The following is a 27344-nucleotide window of genomic DNA, read 5'->3' on the forward strand; positions in this document are numbered from 1 at the left end:
AAGAAAGTACCCTTAGGAAGGGCTTTACCTAGGAAGGGTGCTCTTCAGATATTTGCGGGTGGTCTCAGGCTCTATGCACATACTCCTAATAGCCGTCAGATCAAAAGCAATAAAAATAAAGTGCCTTAGTGCAAAAAAGTGCATAATGAGAGAACCAGAGTACCGGCAGCAGAGAGCCAGACAGCCGTTTCGGTGCTAACAAGCACCTATTTCAAGTACGTGTCCAGTCACCTGTCACCACCCCAGCGCACTCACCTGAACTAAATCACAAACCTCGCTCCAGCATTGTCTCCTACATGCATGCAGCTTCCCCGGCTCACCACTAAGTGAAACTGGAAGTGACACTTGCATGTGATTCACGTGTGCGTTCCACTTACCGGGCACATCCTCCCGCAATGGAACGCATGCGTGTTAGCTGTGCGCTCCACTCATAGGAGACAAGCTCTCAAAGTGCAGCGCAACCAAATGTATAGGTATAAGCTAACAGGGTTTCACCAATCCCTTAAAATAATACCTAGCTCCCATACTTTATTAATGGGTACGCAAGAAACTCGAAGAACAATGCTGAGAACCTAATATTTAAAAAATGTAAAGAGTGAACACGGACCCCGGTGAACATTGTTAACCATTTAATCAAGCACCCAAAAAGCTATTTTTAATGTTTAAGAGTGCAGACTTGTGGTACTATGCTACACTGATAACCATTATTATATATATATCAGGACATGCTTAGTACAACGTTTCCTATCATCCTCATATCTCAAACTGAAATAGTCGACTGAGTGATGACACCTCTGCCGGTTCTAGCAGTCAGATGACATGAATGTGCTAGCTATCAAATGTTATGATTGTTATGCTGCTGGTGCTTAATAAAGAATGTTAAACAGCTGGCACCTTCGTCATGTGAATTGTTAACATGATGTATCCCAGCACTACTATTTTCCATGTCGGAATTGTTCTCATACTTTGTTTTTTTTTCCAGGTAATCAACTGTCCAAAAGCACTGAATACATGAGGTCACCAATTCAACTCCATAAGAACTCTGTATTTTCACATTTCTTTTCTTTATTTAGATAAAAATGGTTTATACATAACAGTTGATACACACGATGTACCTATTTTAAAAAGCTGTACATCGATTGTATGAATGACTACTTATGTTTTCTTGTTAATGAAACCCTTTCTTGTATTTTCATCATTGAAGATGCCCTCTGCGTTAATTATACTTTTAAAATGTTTAAGGGGAACGATGGGGAATTTAATTGATCAAAACTCATATGAAGTTTCTCAACATAAAATAGATAGCATACATGGGGCAACACCACTCTGGTGCTTAACACTCTTGGCTCGAGAGAGAGAGAGATCGAGAGAGATCGAGAGAGATCGAGAGAGATCGAGAGAGATCGAGAGAGATCGAGAGAGATCGAGAGAGATCGAGAGAGAGAGATCGAGAGAGATCGAGAGAGAGAGATCGAGAGAGATCGAGAGAGAGAGAGAGAGAGAGAGAGAGAGAGAGAGAGAGAGAGAGAGAGAGAGAGAGAGAGAGAGAGAGAGAGAGAGAGAGAGAGAGAGAGAGAGAGAGTTAGCCGTGTCCACTTGACTAACATACGAGTACTAATAAGCCAGACAGAGCAGAGTCTCCCCTACCCCAGCTTCCTCCTTGCACAGCAACACTACCATCAACAGTGTCCCCCACATAGGCAATATAACATGGCCCCTCTTATTGGGGAATGGATCTAAAACTAGATTGGGAAACCATTTAAAACAAATTATCAAATAAAATCTCATGGCTCCTCAGATGACAGGTCTACTTTATCCACTTACTAATGTTCCACATGTACTGTAACTATCTATACTAATATTATAAGAACGTTGTCTGTCTGTTCCAAGTTGGCGCAAAAACTGCTGAAGCGATTTTCATTATGTAGTGGAAACAACTAGAAATAAACTGCACTTTGTTATTGCTCAGCTTTAACGGATAAACAAGAAACAAAAGTTTGACATCAATGCAAGAGATAGGTGTGGAACCATGCGCACGGCCGGTAAGGGGTGTGGGGGGAGAGGTGCTTTGAGCCCACGTTCACTTGATAGGTTACATTGCATGCTATGCACAGGGCACACAGTCACATTGGTGCGAGTGAAGGCATTGCTGCCATCAGTCTGTATAGCGCTGCTGGTCACGACAGGGCCCCTATGCAAAGCAATAAAACTAGAACACCAAAAAAAAATGTGGGCATAAGGAATTTCATTGTGGGTGAAGCCGCAGGCAACAGCTAGTCATTAATAAATGTATCCATAAAGACATGCAACCTGTAGATGAGCACACATGAAAGCCACACACACACACACACACACACACACCTACTTAAACATTAAAAAAAAAAAATTCACACTAGAATAAAAAGAGAAACGTTTTTTTTACAAATATCATAACTAAAATTAGTGGATTTAAAAAAGGAATCCTACCAAGAATACAGAGACCTAAAAATCAGACAGGTCATGTCAAGCGGTAAGAATGACACAATGTAGAGCAGCGTGTAAAATTCCTCTGTACATTCTTGCCTACAGGCTGAGAATATCACAGCGCAGAGTCAATAGTTTATCAGTTCTCTAACAATTATTAAGATTATGAATAAGTAAATAACGATACTGTAAAACCTTTTTGTTTGCACTCTTTGTCGCTCCACGACAGTCGCTTACTGTAACAAACCCCAGCTCATTTCAGTGGAACCAGCTTTCACCAATACCTCTGTATTTGTGGTGCTTTACTCCCAGACTGAGATCTGTGGTCAACTCTTGTTTAGGGGACAATACTATTGGGATCCTCAACTCTTTCTTTCGCTCTTCCATTTGTACAGCACTCATGTGCCTACAAACGAACAGAATTAATTTGTTCAAAAGCAACTAGCTAAATAGTACTTTTTCTGTACATAGACCCAACATCTGTGCTCTGCTTTCCTATCAGATTGTACCAGCCAATCACTAATTTATATATGCCATGGAACATTTTCTGTTCTGCAGAGAATGGAAACATTTATAAATTGATTTAAAAAAAAAGCCAATTCCTTCATAAGTGGTTTAAAAAAAAATAATACATTTCCAGAGTGCCAATACGTTTACGTGGGCCAATATCAGATATATGTTCCTGGGGGGGGGGAGGGGGGGAGGAAAATTACTGTAATTACATCAAGGAAGTATTTCGGCAGTACTTTCCTGACTTCCCATGTACATGGATTCTTCCAGAGAGTGTGCCTTCTTCACTAAACCCAATATACCAGTTAATCCAGTATGAAGAGACATACACAGACATTCAGGTGAAAGTTTCCATATGATGACATGAAAGCCCGTTTCCCCTGGAATCATAACTTAGTCCTCTGTTATCAGCCATATTAGGGTTAAAGTGACCCTTTATAGTCTAAGAATATGTAGGTCAGCAAGCCCGATGTGCAAAACAAAAAATAACTGCAGATGACAAAAACAAATAAACCAAAAATAAGCGAATAGCAGCCCCTCCCCCGATCTTTCAGTCTCAAACGCAATGCGTAACATTTTCACACTGTAGAAAAAGATATGCAAGGTCAAGGTTCAGCAAGTTGCACAGCATATATAGACTATTAGAATTAAAAAAAAAAAAAAAAAAAGAAAAAAAAAAAAAAACATGTAACAAAAATGATTATAATAAATACACTTTCACATTTTTCTATGTAGATTTCTTTAGCTATGCTCTCACACAGATGTTGCAATACAGGTACATAGGTACATTATGCTAACTGGCGAGGAACAACTAACACTACTAGCCTAAAAGGGGAGTGCTACAATTTGTCAACAGTCACAAAGTCAACAATTACTATGTGGGCGGCGTAATGCCAACGCAGTACTAATGCGAATTCAAGCATTTTAACCATGCTGACAATATAGCTTTAAATGAGACGGTAAAGCATCATAAATTAAAGCTATAATGATGACATGGTAAGATGCTTTAATAAGCATTAGTGCCACACTGGAATTATGTTGCCCACATAGTTTGTAGACTAGTACAAAGCTGACAATTACTAACTACTTCCCATCTAAAGAATTCGGGAGGATTGTGTAAAGCCCTGCCTACAGGTGGAAAAATGGGTCACTACTTACCTTCAGGTTTGTTTGGGTCACGATTAAGAACCGCATATCTAGGAAGCAAAATGCCCTCATCTTTAAGGATCCTATATACTTCTCTCCTGTTGGGGAAAGTACACAAATTGTGGTGACAATCCTGTATATCAAATTTAAACAGCTCAGCCTCACCCGACAACATCTGGATAAGCAGAGACAATTGTCTCCCATCCTCTCTACATCCTTTTCTCCATTCCACAAGTCACACTGCTTAGGAGTCATCCTCAATTCCTCCCTTTCCTTCACTCCCCATATCCAATCCATTTCCTATTCAAGCCAATTCCAACTATTTAACATCTCCAGTATCAGACCCCATCTCACCCTGGGCATAACAAATACTCTCAACCACTCAATTGTTATCTTTCCTGGGCAAATGCAACTTGATCCTCTCTTGCCTTCCTCTCTCCACTTTAATTCATCCTTACGCCTTATTTTCCTCTCTCGTTCTCTCCCAGTCGCTACACGGTCTGTCCATTCCAATAAAATTCAGTTCAAACTGCTAGCCCTCCCCTATGAAGCCCTCAGTCATTGCTCTTCTCACAACATCCTCATTCACACTGCCTCCCTCTTTGCTCTGCCAATGACCACCGCACATCTCCACTCAGAAAACCACTTCGCCCGCACTACTTGACGCTTCACACCCACATCGACTTTAAAAAAAATGGAGAGGGAAAGGGAGAGGGAGAGGAATATATACACACACACACACACACACACACACACACTTTCAAAAAAGCCTAATAGCCCTTCTACCCCCTTATCCCTACTCTTACACCTAGTATTACATTCTCTGTTGTACACCCCTCGATTTTAGACGCTCTCAAGCAGAGCCCTATAGTCGCGTGTCCGATTTGTCTCAATATCCACCTCGCTAGCATAACTATATCCCACATATCCTCCCTGGGCTCTTAGCCCTTTGTCATACTGCCCTGGTCTTCTATCCCTCAGTGGCTCTGGACCTGACTGCTATGCCCCAAGCTCCTCTGCACAGGTTCAACTCAGGCCGATTTGCTCCCTGTTCTGGCTTCCCACTTCTACTGCTTTTTCCTTTGTTATATTGAAACGCTCTTCCCCACCTGGTACCTCGCTGCTGTTTATTCTGCTATTCATAACCATATGCTATTGTGTAATGTACTGTATTGTAAATGAAAGTACTGCTTTTGTACACTGCTACTGACACCATATAGATAAAGGACGACAAGAATAATAATTATACAGTTATGTAGCAGATGCAAAGACACTACTTTTAAATCCTTTTTAAAATAAATTACGTCACTAATATTTGTGCTGCAGAAGGTCCAATAAACCTGTAATTAAAAATGTCACACACAGGACACTAGAGGTCACAATCTAGTATAACCAATTCACTTAAAATGAAACAAAAATGATAGCATGTGTTTAGCATCAGAAAATCAGGGCAACAAATGATGACAATCTAAAATACTTTCTAAGTCTCCCAAGGATATATAGGGACTTGTAGGGGCAGACACAGCACAACTCTTGTGTGTCCTGTATTATGTTTGACCACTTGTTACAGATCACAGGGCCCCATGCCACTGGCTGACATTGGCAACCTGGGACCGGGGACTGTGCAGACAGTAGCATATCTAGGGGCCTGCTATTGGCAAAGAACTTCTCCAGCTGTGCCATGACGTTGCACACGTTACACTGGACCACAAAAACATGGAGGCTCTATGACGGAGCCTAGAGACAGGGGCTCAAAAGAACAGACAATGCTGGGTTCATTTGTGGCGGTATTGCGTGGCCGTGGAACATCTTACCTGTCTTGAATTTGGTATTGTAGATTTAAGTCATTGATAACAAATGGACTCCTGAGTTTTGCATAGGCAACTGCTTTATCCAATGGAAATCCTTAAAAAGGGAGAGATTATTTATGAAAAAGAAAATCCAGAAAACCATTACATTAAAGCATGGTGAGGTGCTCATTGGAGAATAGTGCTGACTAAAACCACAAAGGGTTATTTGTACTAACTAGAAATAACAATTACAATAACTATCTTAGTGAACACCATATAAAAAGCAGCAACCTTTGGCTTGCTAGTTGGTGAACTACATGTCCTAGCTTGCGCTGTCAGAATTCCTCAGTAAGTGGACAGGACGTGTTCAAGATAAAAACGCAGCCTAATTGTATTGAAAAGCAGATTAACTGATGTGCATATAAAACCTTCAAGAGGGGAAAAAAAAAAAAAAGATAAATCCTGCGCAATAATAATAGAGTTGTTAATTGCCTGAGATCAGTGCCTGGTATAAAAATGCATAAGTGTGTAATGATTCATCCAAATAAATATGCAATTAGGCACTTTACTACCATTTGCATAATTATACACTCATAAAGCGCATCTGTTAAGACATGCATTATACTAGGATGCTTGCCCTTGGGTACATGATGGTGAGTAATCACTAGCTATGTGGCAAATTTGTTTCTTGATAATAAGCTGTAGCAAAAAAAATTTAAAATCTTATTCTTCTGGTAATTGGTAACAGGAAGTGCTCATTAATTTAAATGAAAGCTCTAAAGCTCCTCCCTCCTCTGTGTACCCACCCTGCAGGCAGCAGTTATATTTTAGCAAAGTCTCTGTGGACAGAACCATGAGTAAACAAAACCCAAGAGAAAGGATCCCTCTAATAAACTACGTTTGTACCAAAAAAAAAAAAAAAAGTGTACAGAGGGTGGTCGCTCTGTGTCCCTCCATGGACTCAGAGAAAAGGAGATGGAACTGAAGCATAAAAAAAATTGTGCTCACTCATTTATAGAATTGGTGGACAACTTTTCGTGTGACTTTTTACCTTCAAATGCGTCCTTATCGCAAAGTGATGCGAATAGGACGCACAAGCAGCTTCTGCTGATTAAAATGGTATGCAGCATGCCTATATTCTGTGTATCTGCATGCGAGATGCTACGTTACAGTGTTACAGCCGCTGACACTGTAACATATCATTTTAATCAGCAGAAGCGGCTTGTTCGTCCTTTGATCCTTTCTCAACATGAATTAACATATTTTAATACAATACTGGCTAGTGATCCCAGCACTAATTGAGCTGTGTGCAAACAAGCCTTAGCTTTATGGTCTCTGAAGAGGTTAAAAACATTTTACACACCTCTAAATGAAAACTGCATAAAATTGTGATGTTGCTGAAATGTAAAGGTCTAGTCATAAAAGATTGAATTTATAGGGGTGACTCACTGTGTGGGAAATACATCTGATGGTAAGGTTAACAAGTGTAATAATAGCTGTCGGCAGTTACCTGTGCTGGGAAGACTGCTTGCCAACTGCAGGCAGGATTTATATTTACACTGCTGCTATTTCTATTGCTTCAGCTTTCTAGAGAAACTAAAATATTCATGGCTAGATGGGACGACTGACTGGAACTGTACCTTTGGAGTGGAAGGATATGAGACAATCACACAGTGGCCAGTTTTCCACCGATTCATTCAATATAACATCTTCTTCGAATATAACTACAGTAATGTACTTGAACAAAGACAGACGCTCCAATATTTCATTCATGGGTTTCGATTTGGACTTTTTGGCCATAGCGCAGATTCCCACAACAATCTGCCTTTCTGGTGGCTGCAACAATCACAAAAACAAAATTAACATGGTGGAACCCACTAATGGGCAACACTCATAGCAAAGATTTTCAGGAACTCGTGTCCAGACCAAATTTCACATTTTCCCCATGTGTAGTAAATAGGATAGGCAGCTCCAGAGCTGTGGCTGCAGTGCAGACCAAAATTTAAATAGGGGAGCCACACCAACTGCCACCCCAAACATCTGGCAGTTGGTGTGGCTCCTCTACTTCAATTTTGGACTGCGCTGTAGCCCCACCTCTGGAGTCGCCACTGGTAAATAGGGCAACATATTACAATGATAAAATCTAAGTGAATGTTAAAATTGAAAAGACAGGCCTCCTTACTTATGGGGCACTGTGGGAGATATGAACCAGTTTTTTTTTTTTTTTTTGTTTTTTTTTTTTTTATAAAAAAGAGGCGCTCACACTCCTGGAGTAAGGAGGTCAATGAGGAAATATCCCATGGCCTATTTACAAATAATGTATTCAAATATTTACAATTCTGGGTGTGACTGTATATTTGAATTTATTAACATTATCGGCTTTATCGAAGAGTTATTGGTGTACAAAAACTTTTTCCATTTCACTAAAAAGCACTATAAAACAGTATTTTTTTAAATTTGTGCACAGGTAACTTTGCACAGAATAGAACTCCTTTTCTGCCATTTTACAGATGTTTTTGATGGTTTCTTAAATAAGCACTGTTTCTTAGTACAGAAGCTCTTAATATGGACCATCATTTCTTAAGAGATCTGTATCACATAGAAATAAGCATAAATGCCAAACTTCTCTTATTGTGATTGAGATTCCCAAGTTTTACATTTAAATCCCACCTCCCAACTGGGTGAGCGCATGACCTATTAATAAGCCAATAGAACATCTGAGTGACAGAGCAGGACTGTTAAAGCCGAGAGAAGAGTGGAGTGCTAAGAGCCTACTGACTTATGTTGTCGGTGGTCATTAATGGCGCTGTCATATTAGGGGGAAATCAATAACAGGTGAGGTCCATGAAGAGCAATAGTTACGTCAACACCTCAGAGGCACGTACACATGCCAATTTTCACTAATGATCCCTTGCATCCATAATTAGTGATGTAGGCTACCGTAACTCTTGGATATGTGCACAGCCAAACATCACTAATAACTGCATTCCCCATCGAGTACAGGAAATGGATTTATATTAGAAAGTTTGGTTATTGGCTTCTAAAGATCATTTTACAGGCTGTGCATTGAGCTTCAGATAGCTACCGGAGTTCAGCAAATTACTAGAAGCGGAGGTCATAGAGGGACGTGGATAACTGTAAGAGCATCATATGATACACTATTATGGAAAGGGCTCTGTTCTGTACACTGGCCAAACCACCTTTGTACAACCCATATCTAAAAAGCATTAACCCATGGAATACTAGAGTACTCAGCAACACATTCATACACATATATATTTATTTTTCACTCATTCGGCAATCCTAACATGTTATTTATGCTGAACCTTAACCAGCACAGAGAGAGAAATGCTAAGGTGTTTACTGGATGTTACATAGTTAGCCTACAAAAACTACAGTGTCCCTGGTCTTTAATGGGTTAAAATGAATCAAAACTTCATAAATAACACCTTTTTTTAACTCCTACACTAATAACAAACGTTTAATATTTGCAAAGTAGTCGGACGCTATGCTAAAACATTATTCTAGAATCACAAAGAAACAGCTAGTTATGTAGAAGTTCATTTAGCTGTATACATCAGGAACAATGTGTTGCTTTTACACAGCTGAAATCACATATCCCAGATACAGGTAATCTATGTCCTCTTGTTATATTCCTAGGGTCAGAACACATTTGCCCTGTTACGGTTTGTTGTTTATTTGTACATTCTGAAAGTTAAGAAAGCAATTAAAACTTAGCCATACAGCACACAACCTCTACACCTAAAATTCACTAAGACTGCCTAGATCAGTGGTGTCAAAACTTGCGGTCCTCCAGCGGCAGTGAATCTATACATCCCAGCATGCACTGCCACAGTTTTGCTATTAGAGCATGCTAAAACTGGTGCAGGGCATGCTGGGATATGTAGTCCCACAACAGCTGGATGGCCACGAGTTTGACACCCCTGGCCTAGATTAATAAAAATAATTTGCCACAGGAACCATAATATAGGAGGCAGACATGGTGTAGCTGGACAAGGTGTGGTATTAATAAAATAAATCAACAGTGTCACTCTAGATAGACACTAAACAGGTCGACACCAGACGGTGATTAGGTCGACAGGGTCAAAAACAAGAGATATGGTAAGAACTTACCTTTGTTATCTCTGTTTCTACGAAGTTCATAGGGTCCACAGGGTTGACCTTGGGGTATAGCTGGATCTGGATCCACGGGCACCACGCAGTTAAAGCTTTGCTGCTCCCAGGATGCACTTGGGTCCGTCCTCCTCTATACCCCGCCCCCGAGCCACAGGCACCTCAGTTGGTAAGCAGCCAAGGCCGGAGGAGGAGACTAAACAGAGAGAAGGAAGACTGGAACACACAAGAAACCATACTCACAGAAACGGGAGACGGAAAACCGGTGACCAGCCACACAGCCCATTTGAAGCCAGGTGTGTCAGGGCGGGCGCCCTGTGGAACCTATGGACTTCGTAGAAACAGATAACAAAGGTAAGTTCTTACCATATCTCTTGTTTTCTACTTCAGGGTCCATAGGGGGTCCACAGGGTTGACCTTGGGGATGTCCCAAAGCAGTTCAACTAAGGGCGGGGACGCTCCTGTGCTGAAAGGAGCACCCGGCGCCCGAAAGAAGCATCCTGAGAGGCGAAGGTGTCAAACGCATAGAACCTCAAAAACGTTTGAATTGTAGACCAAGTGGCCGCCTTACACAGCTGAACAGCAGAGGCGCCACGTCTAGCAGCCCAAGAGGGACCCACAGAACGAGTGGAATGAGCCTTAACAGAGGCTGGCACAGGTAAACCCTCCTGCGCATAAGCCTCACAAATAACTGAACGAAGTCAACGGGCTAAGGTTTGCTTGTTGGCAGGCCAACCCCTCTTGTGAAAACCGAAGAGGACAAACAATGAATCCGACTTCCTAACCGAAGCAGTCCGGTCCACGTAGATTCTAAGTGCCCGGACTACATCTAAGGAAGCCTCACCAGCTGAAAGATCAGGTGACTGAAAAGCTGGCACGACAAGCTCCTGATTAATGTGGAACTTTGAGACCACTTTGGGCAAAAATTCAGGACGAGTGCGGAGCACCGCTCTGTCCTGGTGAAAAATCAGAAAAAGGGGGGCGACAGGAAAGCGCCCCCAACTCTGACACCCTCCTGGCAGAAGCAATTGCCAGGAGAAAAACAGTCTTGAACGTCAGCCACTTGAGGTCCACTGACTCAAGAGGCTCAAAAATAGGACCCTGCAAGACCCGTAGCACCACCGCCAAGTCCCAAGGAGCCACAGGAGGCACAAAGGGAGGCTGGATCCTGAGAACACCCTGGAAAAAAGTGTGAACATCCGGCAGTGTAGCAATCCGTCGCAGAAACCACACGGACAAAGCAGACACATGAACCTTCAGAGAGGCCAGGCGTAAGCCGAGGTCCAAACCTGATTGAAGGAACTCCAAGATTCTGGAAACCCGGAACACCTGAGGATCATAGTTTCTGGATTCACACCACTGAAAATAAGTGCGCCACACCCTGTGGTAAATCCGTGCGGAAGCAGGCTTGCGTGCCCTAAGCATGGTACCCAATGACCGAACTGGAGAAACCCCTAGACCTCAAGACGGCTGTCTCAAGAGCCACGCCGTCAAAGACAGCCGACCCAGACCCGGGTAAAGGCAGGGCCCTTGAGACAACAGGTCCCGACGCTGAGGGAGAAGGTACGGAGCGTCGATGGAGAGGCACCTCAGATCGGAGTACCAAGGACTTCTGGGCCACGCCGGAGCTACCAGCACGAGCGTGCCGCCGTCCTGCTTGAATTTCCGCAGAACCCGAGGAAGTAGGGATATCGGAGGAAACAGATACGCCAGGTGAAATGACCATTTCACAGACAGCGCGTCTACCAGACGGGCGCCTGCGTCTCTTGTCCTTGACCCGTAAACGGGCAACTTGTGATTGTGACGGGAGGCCATCAAGTCCAGCTCTGGCAGCCCCCACCTGTCCACGAGTAGCTGAAACACCTCTGGGTGAAGCGACCATTCCCCAGAATGCACGTCGTGATGGCTGAGGAAGTCCGCCTCCCAATTGAGGACTCCGGGAATGAAGACTGCCGAGATCGCTGGAATGTGACACTCCACCCAAGCAAGGATGCGAGACACCTCCGACATCGCTGCCCGACTGCGAGTTCCTCCTTGGTGGTTGATATATGCCACCGTGGTGGCGTTGTCGGACTGTCCCACCCTTCCGTGAAGAGCGGGACCGAACGACTGCAGGGCCCTGTATACTGCCAGCAGTTCCAGAATTTTGATGGGAAGAAGAGCTTCTTCCGCAGACCAATGACCCTGAAGTGACAACGAGCCGGTCACTGTCCCACAACCCCGAAGACTGGCATCCGTCGTGAGCAAGACCCAGTCCGGGATCCAAAAGGGGCGCCCCTTGACCAGATGAGCTGTCTGAAGCCACCAAGCCAAAGACTGCCGAACCTCCGGGGACAACTCCAGCAACTGAGAGCGGATCCGGTGAGGTAACCCGTTCCATTCCGATAGAATCAGCCCCTGCAGGGGCCGGGAATGGAACTGGGCAAATTCCACCATGTCGAATGTTGACACCATGGAGCCCAGAACTCTCATAGCCGAATGGACCGACAGGTGGCAACTGCTCTGGCAACTGTGTATCCGCAGCTGCAGGGAGGAGACCTTCTCCGGGGTCAGGAAGATCCTTTGCTGACGAGAATCCAGCAGGGCTCCCAAATGAACCATCCGCTGAGATGGAATCAGGAAGGACTTTTTCCAATTTATCAGCCACCCGTGCGCTTGCAGGCAAGCGATCGTCAGGTGGAGATGTTGAAGCAGTACCTCCGGGGAGCTCGCCAGCAAGAGGAGGTCGTCCAGGTATGGCAGCAGTCGGACATTCTGGTTCCGAAGATGTGCGGCCATGACCGCCATAATCTTCGTGAACACCCTCGGTGCCATGGAGAGACCAAAGGGTAGCGCCCGGAACTGATAGTGGTGTTGAAGGATAGCGAACCTCAGATACCGCTGGTGCGAAGGTGCTATCAGAACATGGAGGTAGGCGTCCTGGATATCCAGGGACACCATGTAATCCCCCGGTTCCATCGCCAGAATGATGGAACGTAACGTTTCCATCCTGAACTTGGGAACTCTGAGGAATTTTTTCAGAGACTTCAAGTTGAGGATAGGGCGATGAGAACCATTGGGTTTCCGCACCAGAAACAGAGAAGAATAGTACCCCGTCCTTCGTTGTAATTGAGGAACGGGAACAATGACCCCTGCTTTCAGCAAGGACTCTATAGCTTCCTGAATCTGTAAAGTCTTGGTCGTATCCTGAGAAGGACTCGTGCAGAAAAACTGGTGGGGCGGTCTGTGCCGAAAAGACAGGGCGTACCCCTGGGAGACCACTTCTCGAACCCAGGCATCCGTGGTGGTATTGTGCCAGCACTGGGCAAATAGAAGAAGTCGGCCTCCCACTCTGGGGTCCCCCAGAGGGAGGCCCGTCCCATCAGGCAGAAGGTTTATTTTCCTGCTTGGAAGAAGGGCGCCTGGCACTCCAGGCCTGTTTCTTGGGCTTAGAAGCGGACTTGGTCGTCGACTGCCTCGGGAAGGACTGACCTCTGGCCTTGCCCTGAACCCGAAAGGACCGAAAGGCAGAGCTCCGTACCTTGGTAGGTGCAGAAGCCGAAGGGAGGAAGGCTGATTTAGATTTAGCCAGAGTGTCCACAATTTTGTCCAAGTCTGGACCAAAAAGCAACTCCCCATTAAAAGGTAAGGCCTCCAGTCCCTTTTTGGAGTCAGCGTCAGCTCTCCAAGAACTCAGCCACAAGGACCGACGCGCCGACACCGCTGCAGCCGACACCCGAGAGGTCAGCAGGCTTGCATCTAATGATGCTTACCCAATGTAGGAAGCCGCATCCCTCATTTGACCTATCAACGCTCTCTGGATCTCCGGAGCATCCTCCGGAAAGGTATCCTCCAAAGCCTTGGCCCAGCCCTCGATGGCCTTAGCCACCCAAGAGATGGCCATGGACGGACGGGCCACCGCCCCCGAGAGAGAGTAGATAGACTTCAAACAAGTCTCCACTTTCCTGTCCGTGGGATCTTTCAGGGAGGAAATCGACGGCAAAGGCAGCGTAGTGCTTTTAATTAAGCGGGTAACGTGGGAATCCACCGCGGGCGGAGTTTCCCACTTTCTGCAATGAGCCTCCGGAAACGGATAGGTCGAAGCCAACCGCTTCTGCAGTTGGAACCTCTTGCTGGGCAACTGCCAGGCCCCCGCCATATGATCCGTTAACTGGTCGGAGAGGGGAAAAACCGTCGAAGCTACTTTGGCCTTCTTAAAATTTGGGTACTTTGACCTGGGGGCCGGCACATCCTCCTCAATATGAAGGATGGCCCGCACCGCCCTAACCAATGCCGGCACATTAATGGAAGACAGCTTCCACCTCCTGGGCCCCGGCATCCGAGTCAGAGTCCTCATGGATCTCCCAGTCATCCGAAGACACGTCCGTGTCCGTGAACTGAGCCACCAGTGAAGCCGGAACGGGTCGCTTGGACGCCCGTGGGTGCAAATCACTGTGCAACATAGATTGAAAGACCGATGACGAAGCCGCCAGGCTCTGAACAGAGCTGGAGAGGACGTCCACCCAGGGAGGGGGTACCGCCTGAGGATACCCCCTGAAAAGGTACCCAGACTGCTGCGGCACCGTGGGGGATTGCACGTATACAGGCAGACCCGCATAAGGACCCACAGTCTGAGACCCGGGAGGAGACTGCACCAGACGCGTCACACACGGTATGTGACGGACCTCACAAATACGTAGATTTATATAAGTCAGGTTACACAGAAAGAACACCCCTCCCCCACGCACCTGCAGGCTGTAGGAGAAGGAAAGGGATAGATAAAAAGCTGACAGTAAGTAGAAATAAGCACAGACAGCAGCACTAGCAAAAGTCACATACCATGCAGAGAAGTATACTCACTGCACCTTCCGCTACAATCAACCTCCCAGATTCAGTGTCTGGGAGGGCTATAGCGCTGCGAACACTGTCCTGATCAGGGGAGAGGTACGCAGGGGGACTGGTCCACTGGACTGCTCCTTCTGCCTGGGAGCTCTGCGATGCTGCCTGAAGATGGCCGCCGGAGAGCACTGAGGAGGAGTGGCCAGGAGATAACAGCCCTGCGACGCCAGCACGCATGAGAGAAGGCGCACTGGGCTGAGGGGAGGAGCGGTAAAGCAGGGAAGGCTGCCTCCCCTGTTAGTATTAAACCCCCAGGGAAGCCGGTTACCCGCCAGTCTTACACCCTGGAGGTCAGCAGACACGCGGGGTATGCCACATAGGGGGGGAGCCCGCCGCCGCTACAAGCGCCGCCGGTCTGTCCCCAGAGACCGACCGGCGGCATGAAGACTGCATTTCCCCCGCGCTGCACGCGGCTTACCTGGCCCCTTGAGTCCGGCAGCACAGTGGGAGCTCCCGGAGCCACGCTAGCACTGACTCCGGGGTCCCTCTGTGATCCCCGGATCAGTACCGGCGTCGCAGCGCCAGCGGCAGCGTGGACGTCCAGAAGGACAGTCTGATGCTGCTGCTCAGAAGATAGTAAAAATAGAGAAATAAAATCATCTTTTTAAAAAAAAATAAAAATAATAAAGCTTAGGGGCTGCTTATGCAGCCCCACTGCGCAGGGTGACCCGACTCCGGCCGGGCACCGACTAAAACTGAGGTGCCTGTGGCTCGGGGGCGGGGTATAGAGGAGAACGGACCCAAGTGCATCCTGGGAGCTAAAGCTTTAACTGCGTGGTGCCCGTGGATCCAGATCCAGCTATACCCCAAGGTCAACCCTGTGGACCCCCTATGGACCCTGAAGTAGAAAGGTCTTTTAGAAGATAATTAAAAAGTTTAAGCCTTATTAGAGTGCCCCTCCCATAGAGTACTTTGCTTTTCTGTTAAACTTAAGCCTAATTCTCACCCTAGTGACGACCTATTAACTGTCTATTTAGACAATGTCAATCTTTCATTTGGATTCCAGCTGGACATTTATGATAATACAGCCTTTCAATTCACTAGGAATTTTTAACATTACCATACTTCCCAACTGCACCAATTGTGGGTGGACAGTCCTGCTTAGCAAATCTCAGATGTGGAATTTCAGCCAAAGGTGGGCTCACCTGGGTAGATAGGAGTGGGTTTTATGTGGCTATACATGGTGTTTGGGCACATAGGGGCAGGACTTATGTTGTCCCGATTTTCTGTGTCTAAATGTGTTACTGTGTAATTTTCTAGTCAACTAGCGGCATCAACTGTGTGAGGACAGAAAAATAAAAAGCCTTAGGGGAATGAATGTAACCAATAGTGACAAAAGGTGATTACATTGAAACCTGTCTGACAACCTATTGAGCAAATTTGTGGTACACTGAACAAAACACAGACGCAAGAACACCGCAGGCATCAGAATCATTTATCGCCAAGTTGAGACACAGATGTCCTGTTCACATTTAACCAATTTTCCTGTTCACACTTAACCAATTAAATGAAATAGCATGGAACAAATAAAAAAAATAAACTAAGTAACATTTTTTCACTTTTTTTTTTTGCAAGGGTGAAGTTTTCAAATTAGTGCATCAACACTAATCCATAATAGGAATAATAACTTACACTACCTTAGCACTAAGCGCCGGATTCAATTAGCCTCGATCAATGCCAGGATCTATTCAATTGCAGCCCATGGCAGCTCCCAGGATGACTTAAAATGGATTTCTGTTTGCCCCATTCTGGGTGCAAGTAGGATTTTCTACCCTTATGACCGCCACAAATGCGTTAGCCCATAGCTTAGGCACTTAGATGTGTCCACATACATCTATCCTCCGTGTGCTACAAGTCGCACTACACAACGCAGAAGTTCTGTGTGACTCAGTAGCAATGAGTGTCTTTTTGTGCAGCTTTTTACCTTCAAACGAGTCTTATTGGCACAGCAATGTGAATAAGTAGAACATAATAAGTAGCACATGCTGATTAAAATGATATGCAGCATGTCTATCTAGGTGTATCTGAATGCGAAAAGCTACGTTACAGTGTTACTGACACTGACACATGCTGCATAAGATTTTAATCAGCAGAAGCTTCTTGTGCTACCTATTTGCATCGCTGTGTAAACGAGACGCATTTGAAGATAAAAAGTCGCCCTAAAAAAAAAACAAAAAACTCAGCACTACAGATTCACGCCATGGCACGACTAGAAGGGCTGTTTAACGAGCAAGGAGGCTAGATGTATGAAGGCACATCTGTATCCCGGAATCTATGGGTTGACACACGTGGTTGCAGCACAAGGAAAAGGGATTGTAATTGAATGGGTGCAATAGTCGGCGGTTCAAATTCCGACAGAGGCAGCCCGGCAAGGGTGAAATCCCGATCGTCACAAGGATAAGTATCGCTAACCTAATTCCATCCCCTAACCCTCCCTTAGGGGTGCCTAACCCTAAACCCCCATTTGCCTAAACCCCTTTCCCCGCTGTCTCAACCTGTCTCCCGGGAGGGGGGTGCCTAACCCTAACCTCCTCCCGTGGGTGCCTAACCTTAACCCTCCCTTCCCCTAGCCTAAACCAAACCTCCCGGGGGGGGGGGGGGGGGGGGGGGGAATTTGACGCCTGTCACTAGTACCATGCCGAGATTAGAGAGTCGGGAAGCCGGCGGTCGGTATTTAGACCGTTGGCTTGCTGACTACATCCCGATTGAATAGCTCCAGGCATAATAGTCTGGAGGCCACAAGCCCTTTTTCTTAAGCGGAAAGTATTGTGCCCAAATTGAATTCGGTCTTAAATCTATTACATTGTATGCTAGCTAGCTAGGCTCTCCGTTCCCTTTGTTTTTCTATCTGCATTTATTACATCTACCTTGTATGTCTCAAGTTAGGTACACACTAAATTATTGGGCTATTTGCCAGTAATCGAGTGATTGGTCCGATTCATTGTATAGTGTGCATGAACGATCAATTCGGTGTTAAACCGATAAAACCACAAATGCATTCTTTTGATTATCCGATCAGTCGGCCAAGACAGAAAATATCAGCCTCAGGCCCCGATTCAGAGCCGGAATCAGGGCGGGGCTATTTTTTTTTTTTAGAGCAGTCTCCTGGCCGCTCGCATAGCTGTCCACTCGCATAGCTGACCACCCACAGCTATAGCGAGCGGCCAGGAAGATGGTCGTGATGGTCAAGACCATCGCGACCATTGGGCTTGCGACGAGACCCTTGTGGTAGGGTCTCGTTGCCACAAGCCCCAGGAGAGATTTCACATGGGAACACCTCCGTTTGGGCAGCCACTCCCCCAGCCCGCCCACCAAAGGGGGCGTGCTGTCACTCAAAATCAACAGCACGTCCCCTTTGGTACGAGACCCGGAGCGACGGCTTGCACGTCACTATCCGGGTCTTTCGCATGCGCACTACGGAGCCGGCTCTGTCGTGCGCATGCGCACTGCCCCACCATCGACCCGCTTGCGAGCGCACAGCGCTTGCGACCGGGTCAGAATCAGGCCCTCAGCCTCCAAATAAAGAGCAGTGTTTGTGCATTCTCGATAATCTGTCCATATTTCCTACATTTTCCTATAACTGAAACAAAATTTTAGGGGTGAGCGGGTTCGGTTTTACTCGGTTCTTATCGCCACTTTACCGCAAATTCGGCTCGATTTTATTCACTATCCAAAACACATGTTCGGCGATAGCCAATAAAAAGATCCGAGTAAAACCGAACCCGCTCACCCCTAAAAATGATCCAGTTGACTTCCTGTCCATGCACAAAATAAAAAAAAAAAAAAAAAAAAAAAAAAAAAAACTGATGAGAGACAAAGAGCAGAGAGGACTCAGCACTATCATAAAATTCTGAGTCGCCTGAAAACATTCGGGTACGATAAGCATGTCCACCCCGATATTTCAGTGAGACTGGTAAACACGTATGGATTAATGGTTGATGACCACCCAGGAACATGAATGCCACAGTGACCGTGATCTTGCCCAAAACATATATATTTGAAGGTGTGGAAATTCTTTTCAACTGTCTCCACTATGTCAGAAGAGGATGGAAAGCCGTTCTTCACTTAGTGAGTGAGCATGGCACTGTCCCCCCACCACTAATAGGGACCATGGCGATCATAGTCTTCATTACAGAAATCTTCTGTGATTAACATTACTGTATTGCAAAATAAAATGAAAAGAAAACAAACCATGATCTGAATAAGCCAGTGGTTCTCAAACACTGTCCTCAGGACCCCACACAGGTTACATTTTCCAGATCACCCAGCACGTGCACAGGTGTATTCATTACTCACTGACATTTTAAACGGTATACAATCGGGAAATCGGCTGCCTTAATACCGGCAGCCAGCTTCCCGACAGTCATATCCCGGCGAGGGTGAAATGCCGGGCGTCTAGATGTAGACGCCTGACATTTCCACGACGCCGGGAGACCGGCACCCCGATCGAAGGGATGCCGGGCGCCGCGAGCGGACAGCTGCGGGGAGGGTTAGGTTTAGGGCACCCGGGGGGGAACTTGGGGTCAGGCACCCCCCCGGGAGGGTTAGGGTTAGGCTAGGGGTAGGGACGGTTAGGGAGGCACCCCCCCGGGGGACTTCGGTTTAGGCAGTGGGGAAGGGGGGGGGTTAGGGTTAGGCACCCCTAAGGAGGGTTAGGGGGTTAGGTTAGTTTAGTATATACTTACCTTAGCGACGATCAGGATTTCCAGCGCTGTCGGGCTCTGCTCATTTGCCAATGCGGCCAGCGGTATTTCATACCGATTACTTTTAAACGATCCACAAGTGGCGCTAATGATTTCACTTGTGATTCTGTAAAGATACCTGGAAAACATGCACTGTTGGGGTCCTGAGGACCAAGCTTGAGAACCTGTGGAATAAGCCATCCCTCCCCTAGGAAAGTGTGTTCACCTCAATAGCTGCAGAATAATGTCATGGTGCGTTCATATAATGTACCGTGGACCATTCAGAATTCAATAATGAGAGAGAAAAAAAAAAACTAAATTAGCTGAATAAATCAATATCATCAGAAAGGAAATGAGATGAGTCATACATACAGAGTCATATTCTTCATCATCATCATCATCGTCCTCATCAATGTTGTGGAAAAGATTTTCCAAATGTTCCACTTTACTTTGGTCCACACAGTCATCAGATTCCTCACACCCGACAAAGAACCTTGGGGTGTCGCCTTCTGTTGCGCTAACAGACATAGTGGGAACTTTCTCTGTGGATCGTCATGTGTCCGCGTATTGTGACAACTGGTATTTAAAGTCACCGGTGCTGCTACAGCAGGACGATAATTCAGCTGCTCAATGCAGAGGACTGTGAAAAATCCATCTCTTCAGGTCCTGAATGTTATAGGGTCTCTTCAAACATGCAATCACCACAAGCTGTCATTTTCTTTTTATAGGCTTTAAACAGCGTGCCATTCCTAAACAGAGAACAAACATGAGCAGAAATAAAAATTATACTGTTCATCAGAATTAACAATACAAATTGTAATCAGTTACTGTGACCCCCAATAAGAGAATAGCACTACATAAGATCATAATAGCCATGGTTTTAAATTACAGACACAAGGACTCCTTCCTCTCGTAAAGAGTTATGACGGAAATGCTAAACCACCCCCCGCATACGCTGAGCCTGTACATCATGTTATTTGCTGGATATTATTCTACATTGTCCTTATTTTGGAACAGCTGCAGCGAATTAAAATGTACCGTGAAATGAAATCAGATGAGATGAGTGGTTGGAAGATTATAGCCTACGATTCCCAACCTTTTCAATTATGTCAGACAGTTGTCATGATATTAATTGCTTTTAGACCCATCTTTGTCTAAACACTGCATACATTTAAATGTAAAACAACTAAAAGGGTTATTTACTTTAATTTAAAATGATATATATCATTCTGACTGCATATTTACTTTAAAGACATTTCATCAATAGAATCTAAATTATTGTGATAAAACTTGTTTCTCTAGCAGGGTACACATTTCTATGTCCACAGTTGTTATATACAGACACGTTGCGTTGCCATTTCACAGGAAGAGAGGTAACAAACACATGAACTAGAGGAGGAGAGAACGAACATATACCCTGGGTTTTGGCACTTTTAGTGTGCCATGCACATCAATCTATAAATATTTTATTACATGCTGAAAGAGAAATCTATACTGCAAAAGGCTGAACCAGAGGTTTTTTTTTGTGCAACAAAGAACCCTTTATGTGTGTTGTAACAAAGAACTCTTTATACAGACTACAACTGCAAATTTCGGAATGTTTCGAAACAATTAAATGGCAGAATAAATTACCCGCAGGGTTTAAATTAAGTTCTGCATCTCTGTGCGTTAAGCCCCAGAGGGGGCACTTAACGCAGAATATTCCTCGCAGCCTCAGGAGTTAAAAGGCACCCTATTGGGCTTAAAACACAGGGAGACCCATACATTCCAGCACTTAATGCGGAATCTAAAGGTGCCCAAAAACTAAACGACTCGCAAAAGATGCAATGCAATGTCGTTGACGATTTCCCTTGAACTGGTAGTCCCGGACAAACAATATCGTGCATAAAGTGTTCATTTTGTCAAACGATTTACTAATGGCCTACCGTGTGCCCTTAACGATTTCCAGTGCATCGTTAAAGAGATTACCAGATCTTACCTGCAGTAGGTAAGATCTGAAGATACAATTAAAGACCCGCGGGACCGCGCACCGGATCGTTATCGCTCAGTGGAAGCTGCACGATTTGCACAAATTTGAATGATTTATCGTTACGATGCATTAAAAACGTGCAAATAGTGCAGATGATCGTCTAGTGTGTGGGCACCTTAAGGGTTAGCGAGCCCTGCCCTTGTGTTTACCACACAGAGAAATTGACTTTTAATTGAATAGCTACTGGCTTGAGACCAGGATTAACAACAGGGCGGTTGCCCAGGTGCTCAAACGCATGGGGTGACCCCACACATAGCTACATCACCAGCATGGTGGAACTGTGTCATATGTGAACTAGGGTTTCTGTATGGCATAATGTGAACTTGAAGCACTAGTGTGTTTAACACATTTGTGGTGCGGGGAGAATTTCTACATTATAGTTTTTAACATCTCCAGGAAATCACTCTAACAATTTATTGGTGTGGGCCTCAATAACCCATAATCCAGGCCTAGTCACTTGTGGCAATTATTGCACTCGATCACTCCACTAGGTGCACCAATACTATAAAACATTTACCTAGTGAACAATATACATATTTATAAGCACAAGACACATGACCTTGAGCATTAAAATAACTTCATATGGGCATATTATACTTATCATTATCCAGCATATCAGATGTGCAGCTCCCAAGACAGAGGCCCATTTTTCTCCCAGGACTATTACTGGTATTTATAGCCCTCACTGGAAACTGCATTAATGTCATAACTGTGGTTTACCTGGGATGGTATAAAATGCTGCACTGAAAGGCTAGGGATGGCATGTACACTGTGAAAACCTGGTGGATTTCTTTACAGAGGGGAGGAAGGTAAATGCTTTTGCTGCCCTGTTTATACAGTTTAATTTTCTACTGCTGCAAAGGTAATTAAAACAACATTGCATGCTCTCTAGGGACATCTTAGATACAAGACTATCTAGGTCAGTGGTGGCAAGCCTTGACACTCCAGCTGCTGTGTGACTACATTAGAGAATGCTAAAACTGTGGCAGGGCATGCTGGGATATGTAATCCCACAGCAGCGGGAGTGCCAAGGTTCGCCACCACTGACCTAGGCTGTATGCTCATGACTTGGGATTCTTGAAAAGGTCTAACCAGTTCGAAATTCAACTAAATGTCTCTGGCCTCGTACTTGTCCATGGTACGATCACCAATTGACTTTGAATTGAATTAGTGTTTGAATATAGATGAATGATACACTATGAAGTTGACTTTTATCATTAACACTCAATTATTGCAACGGTTTAAAGACACAGCTCAATCACTCCTTCCACAATTAGCTCTTACTGAATGTCAATGTCATTTTTCGCTGTGACAGAACCACATTCAATTACTTGTAAACGTCTCCAGAGAGACCTCACCCAGAAGCGCTACAATCTTCCATCTCATAAAGCTTATAATGCTGGAAATATATCATACCAATGCACATTCTAAATCCTAAGGATAACTAGCACTTACTATACTACGTTTATATCATATTGTTTCCCTGCGGTCCCCTCCACAGTCGTTATATAGGGGTATTCAATATGGGAGCGAAAACATCTTTTTTGCGTTAATATCGCACTTTTGACATCATTATCGCAGGTTTTACTTTTACACCGTATTCAATTTCAAACACTTATCGCAGGTTCGAAAAGTCTGATAAAAAACGGGGATAACTTTTCACCATTGAATAGGTGTCGAAAAAAAAGTGCAGAATTGGGGTTTAGGGGTGCAGGCTTAAAAAAAAAAAATAGCCTGCACCCCTGGGAATGACATTTAAAAAAGAACTGTGTCAAAAAAAGTTGAAAAAAAAAAGGGACACCCCAAAAATTGAATTTAAAAATTGGGGTGAAAAAATAAAAGTGGGAAAAAAATGATTAACAATAGGGAAATAGGTTCAGGGCTATTCTGCAAGTATGCGGCAGGTGTTTTCTAAAATAGATTTATAGCGGCAGATGCACTATTGCAGAATTTTTAAAAACTTACTTTAGGGACATCAAAATATGCTAGTACCCATTTTCATGTACCCCAAATTTGATGGGACCACTTAAAAAAACGAAAAAAAAAACAAACCTAAGTGCTCTTCTGCATCACTTCTTCAATGTCGGGAAAAAAAACCTGCTGCGGCTATTTAAATCCCCGACTTTCATTTAAAGGCTAAAACGGGGGTACCCATAGTGATCCCCCATGTTTTAACAACTTTAGGGGGGGTCTTAATTTTTTTTAAGGAAAAATTCGTAACTTTACGCAAATCCAACTTCGGAGGCTCCCGTTTTCGTTAATTTTATATTGAATACGGGGATAAGCGGGCGCGCGCCCGATACTTTAACGCAGGTAAAAACTCCGATATGAAACATTAACTTCGACATTGAAGTTAACGTTTCATATTGAATACCCCTCATAGAGTGCATTACCAAACGTATAAAATCTTAACACCCAGTGATCTAAGGTTCATGGAGGTATTTTAGTTAATGAAATAAATTAGTAACAAGAAAACTCTGAACAATGTCTGTGTGTAGGTCTTTAATTCATTGACAAAATCCAGGCCACCTTCAGACACTTCCAAGACTTGCAGCAAAGTATACAGTTTCCACTCCCTGGAAAGTCATCTATAATAAGGAATATCTGTGCTTCATATTAAAAAGTTGAAGAAATAATTCTTTTGAGTAAATATTTATAAGGGGATGAAAGAAACCCAAAAAGCACTAAAGAAATAAAGCAAGCACGTGCAGTGCATTGTAACTGCAGTACCTCAGAGCGTGACGCCCGGCTAGGTTGCCTAGCAACTATATAAGGGTCTTCCAATGCAAACATCAGTGTTTATCTCAGAGATGAAGACGGACACTCACAAAATGATTAAAAGGTAATGGTGAAATTAAATTGGGGGTGGGGGCAGTAAATGGAAAATGACTTATAGCACAAAAGGATATGCTGATGTAATATAAGTAAATGGTAATAAATAAAATGGTCTCTTGTGGTTTGTATGTTATTCATTAGATCCTTCTGAATTATGTACATTTTTCGGAGGACAATTTAAAATTACACATGAGAGCGGCAACCCTTACCCACCCCCCTACATCTCTAGGTTGCACATTGGATGAAGCAACCACTATTCTAACAAAGTGGCAAGGGAATAGACTGTCGGGAGAGGCATTACCTGGCGCGTGAAACTGTAGCAGAGGGGATGTCCACTGTGCTGCTGCAGATAGACACTGCCATACTTGCCGAGTATTACAGGTGGTAGGACTACACCACGGATCCCTTAAAGGTGGTGGTGGGCTTTGTGGCAATACTGAAGCCCATGCAGGGCTGTGGTCAGAGACAGGGTGGCACATGTGCAAGATCAGAATACAAACTGAACTATGCCTCAGGCAGACACAGATGGGCAAAGAAAGGTCCCGGTAATAGAAAATCAGAGTGACAGACAGCAGGGAAAGGGATGATCAGAAACAAGCCAGGTGATTAAAGCATATTAAATGCCACTGGGTAGGTAAGGCATAGCAGCAGTCTCTGTAACCCAGAGCAACAAATAGGTACTGCAATGTTCCCCTGAAGGCCAGGCTGTATCATCTAGTACAACTCACAGTATTTATAATAGAGATGTTTGGGTCTAATAGTTAAATTGAAGCCACTTATTTGAATATGAAAATGTTCTTTAAAAGGGGTATTATAATGAAATATTAGCCATATTAAAAATACCATTTTAAAAACAGGGCTTATCACACCGAATACATAAGAGACACACTAACACCTGACGGCTTCTTCTGTTGAGAAGTTGCCACATAAAGACTATCAAAAGCTACATAGACACATTGTCTCAGATACACAAAGAACAGATATGGAAATGCTTCAGAAATACGCTTTGGTACGAACACGAGTTTGAGAACAGGACCCCCCGATATCCCTTAGTACTATCTAGCTTATGGTTGGGAACTGATGGTTACGGATCCGGGCTCACACCATTTTAATTGTATTCTCTTTTGGATACACCATTGTGAAATATGCTGTTAACCTATTTTATATGTATACTGACCAATGGCTACTAATATGTAATTTACTGTACCCACAAATGAATATGCTTAATTTTATTTTGTATATCTGTCATGCGTCAATAAAGAAAAATTGTCAAAAAGACGGCCATCAATTTCCATTATAAACTGACCACACTGTAGCTAGACGAATAAACAATATGGCAGCTTCCACTCACATTAATAAATTCATGCAGAGAGATATTAAAGCGATCTTTGCACAGTGACATTTAAGGACTTCCTACATATATACATTTTATTTAAAATTTTAGTTTTCTATTAATGAGGTGTATTTTTCTCTCTGAGACAAATTATACCAAGAAGAAAAGCTCTTTCATTATTTTAATGAGACCTAAAATCATTACTACATTACAAGAAGCAGCATGCAGCAATGATTACATCCAGTGATGGCGGTGAGTGACAAAATATGGGGGTCCCAGGGACCCTCTACTTTAAAAAAATTGGGTCCTACCTGACAATTTATGGGTCCCATCATAATATATGCTTTCGAGCTCCCCACATTCTACTACACATCCCCACATACCCCATGAATGAATGAATATATAACCGTTGGGTTATGCGCTCCGGCACCTAGGGCTGCCATCAGAAACTGTGGGGCCCAGGACTGATACAATAGGCAGCTGCCCTGGTGCCCTCATGGATATACAAATATCAATACAGTACAGGAGAAACGGTAACATCACGGGTACTATCACATAAAACTAAATGACAAACAGTCATTTACTACTACACAACTATTACTATACAACTCCCAGATACAATAGCACACCTCTCAATCCACCTCAGCCCCAATAATATTAGTATACAACCCCTGGAGATACACACCCCAACCTACCTTCTCTGCCAGATAATATACACCTCCCAGGGGGGGGGGGGGATGTAAAAAGCTCAGAAGCGGTATCAGCGCACGTTATGTACGCTGATACCGATTCTACCTGATGTATGATCGGGGGTTTGGCGGTAAATGACAGGGGCCCTATGCGCCCGTCATTATCGGCGCCGCTATCTACAAGAGCTAGCAGCATGGATAGATAGCCTGGGCCATGTATGAACGGTCAGATCGCCTGACCGTTCGGCCCGCTGTAGCTGTCGCCATCGACAGCTACAGCCTGGAGCTGCCCTATCCCCACAGCAGGGCAGCACTGTCCCTTCTGCGGAGGCTGCCAGCTCCAGGCTGTACGCAGGATTCTCGCGATACTTGCAAGATCCCGCGCATGCTCAGTGGAGCCGGCCGGGACTGAGACACAGCGCATCAGCAGTAGGCTGATGCGCTGTGATCTCTAGCGGGTAGCGCCGGAGTGGGGGGGGGGGGTAAGAGGTAACGCTCCCCCTCTCCGACCGATGAGATGTTCTGACATCTCATTGGTAGTGCTTCCTGCTTCGCCATAGTAAAGAGGCGAAGCAGAAAGCGTTATAGCGGCACATGTAGTGCCGCTATCATACATCTACCCCCAGGTACATTACACCTCTCAGACTTTACATTACTATTCCTCACCCAGCCCACATGACCACCCCCCCCCCCCCCCCAGATAATCTGATTACACTGATCCTGATAAATGACATCCCTCAAGCCACCTCACCCCACAGGTGAAGTATATACCCCCACCTTAGCCACATAACATGAATAAGTACATAGCCCCCCTCAGATACTTACCTTTGTTTGCAAAATTGCTGCATTGCAGGA

The 27344-nt window shown here is 44.6% G+C and overlaps 1 protein-coding gene across 1 annotated transcript in view; it reads right to left on the bottom strand.

Moving 5' to 3' along the window:
* Positions 1–27344, bottom strand: part of LOC148508335 (inositol hexakisphosphate and diphosphoinositol-pentakisphosphate kinase 2) — a gene marked incomplete at its 3' end in the record, with an annotated part of 70024 nt that overhangs the window by 38358 nt on the left and 4322 nt on the right. Inside the window, exons 2-5 of the mRNA XM_088444646.1 lie at positions 19976–20352; positions 7550–7745; positions 5934–6024; positions 4132–4217 (exon numbers count right to left, since the gene is read on the bottom strand). Coding sequence (XP_088300772.1) covers positions 4132–4217; positions 5934–6024; positions 7550–7745; positions 19976–20131 — 529 coding nt within the window. The remainder of the gene's footprint in view (positions 1–4131; positions 4218–5933; positions 6025–7549; positions 7746–19975; positions 20353–27344) is intronic.

This window comes from Taudactylus pleione, unplaced genomic scaffold (genome assembly GCF_031769625.1).
Source record: "Taudactylus pleione unplaced genomic scaffold, aTauple2 ptg000370l, whole genome shotgun sequence".
Taxonomy (NCBI): Eukaryota; Metazoa; Chordata; class Amphibia; order Anura; family Myobatrachidae; genus Taudactylus; species Taudactylus pleione.